The sequence below is a fragment of the Cystoisospora suis genome, assembly GCF_002600585.1.
Source record: "Cystoisospora suis strain Wien I chromosome Unknown contig_3833, whole genome shotgun sequence".
NCBI classification, from domain to species: domain Eukaryota; phylum Apicomplexa; class Conoidasida; order Eucoccidiorida; family Sarcocystidae; genus Cystoisospora; species Cystoisospora suis.
The window spans coordinates 1-1553 of NW_027156628.1; the positions used below are offsets into that span (position 1 = coordinate 1).

The 1553-nt window shown below is 42.4% G+C and overlaps 1 protein-coding gene across 1 annotated transcript; it reads right to left on the reverse strand.

Moving 5' to 3' along the window:
* Positions 1–14: 14 nt before the first annotated feature.
* CSUI_007300 (uncharacterized protein) lies at positions 15–1542 on the reverse strand (the record flags this gene model as incomplete). Its single annotated transcript, XM_068067448.1, has 1 exon — positions 15–1542. A coding segment is annotated over one exon (330 nt), but the record flags the coding sequence as incomplete, so codon positions are not given.
* Positions 1543–1553: the final 11 nt, after the last annotated feature.

Genomic DNA, 1553 nt, shown 5'->3' on the forward strand with positions numbered 1-1553 from the left:
ATATATATATATATATCTGCATCTATATATCTGTATCTATATGTATAGTTCAGAATCTCTCTATCTCTCTCTCTATGTATTTATATGCCTATGTGTATCTATATGTGATTACTACAGCAGCAGCAACGACTACTACTACGACTGTTACTGTCCCTACTACTGTTACTGTTCCTACTACTACTACTGTTCCTGCTAGTGTTCCTACTAGTGTTCCTAGTACTAGTCCTCCTGCTGCTGCTGGTGGTGGTGGTGGTGAGTTTTTTGATTTGGATGTTGGCGGTCACCTAAAGTCTCTCAATGCCCCCCTGCCTGCCCCTCCATCCATCCACCCCTCCATCTATCCACCCCTCTCTACATCTATCTTTAATCTATCTGTCTATCTAAATCTATGTAGCGATGTCTCTTTATGTCTCTTTCGACATGGACCTTTTTATCTCTGTATAGATCTCTCTCTGGATCTATCTGTCTTTCTATTTCTCTAGATCGTCTTTCTCTCCTCTCTCTCGATCTACACCCCTCCCTGTGATCAATGACACTCTCTCTCTCTTTAGCTGTTTGTATCTCTCTGTTGTTTTATGGAGGGTGTATTGGAGGGCAAGTTTGGTTCTCTTCTCCTCCGCTAGCTCCCCGCCTCCCTCTCTCCTCTTATCTCCACTCACACAAACCCCCGAATCCCCGACGAAAACTGCTAGGAGTCTTACCGTCGTTCTTGGAGATATTCAATAAACAACACCCAAGAAGAGCAAACAGACAAAGCACTCTTTTTCGGCCTTCCGATCCTTCTCTTCTCTCTCTTGATTGATCTACGGCCATACTACTAAGACCTGTCGTCGCGAGGCTCGTAGTCTCTCAAGTCTCAAGCCATCTGACGTAGATATCTCCTACACACATGACTAGATCCTTCGATTCTTCTTTCTTATCATAGTGATGGCTACAGGCTTCGACGATCACATACATATCTATGTAGATTAGTGAAGAGAGAAACAGATACAAATATAGATGATCAATACATATATAGATGGATAGATAGATATTCGACTACATGCGTTGATCACCATATAGAGATAGAGAGAGCCATATGCACGACTCGAGACTTTTCTTCTTAGGAGATGCCTCGATGCTTCTGATAGAGTCACACATCTATCTAGATAAATATAGTGGAGAATCATGACAATAAAGGGATCTAGTCACATACATTAGAAGGACACAGTCATCCTAGATATAGATAGATAGATAGACTGATGGCTCCACCCACCCAGCAAGCAAGCAAACAAAACAACCGAAACGAAAAAGAAGAAGACATCCACCACACAATACGATTACGAAGAAGAAAGGGGGGGGAGAAGCGCAGTAGTAGGAGCAGGAGTGGCTGAAAGAAAGAAGGAGAAGGAGGAGAGTATGAGATGGATGATGATGATGATGTTTTTGTTGTTTTTTCACCACTCAAACGAGAAAGAAAGAAGGGGGGGGATGTTCTTCTTGTTTTTGGTGATTTGGAAGGTGATGTTGCTGACACTGACAGCTTTTGAAAAGAAGGGGAAGAAAAAGAAGAA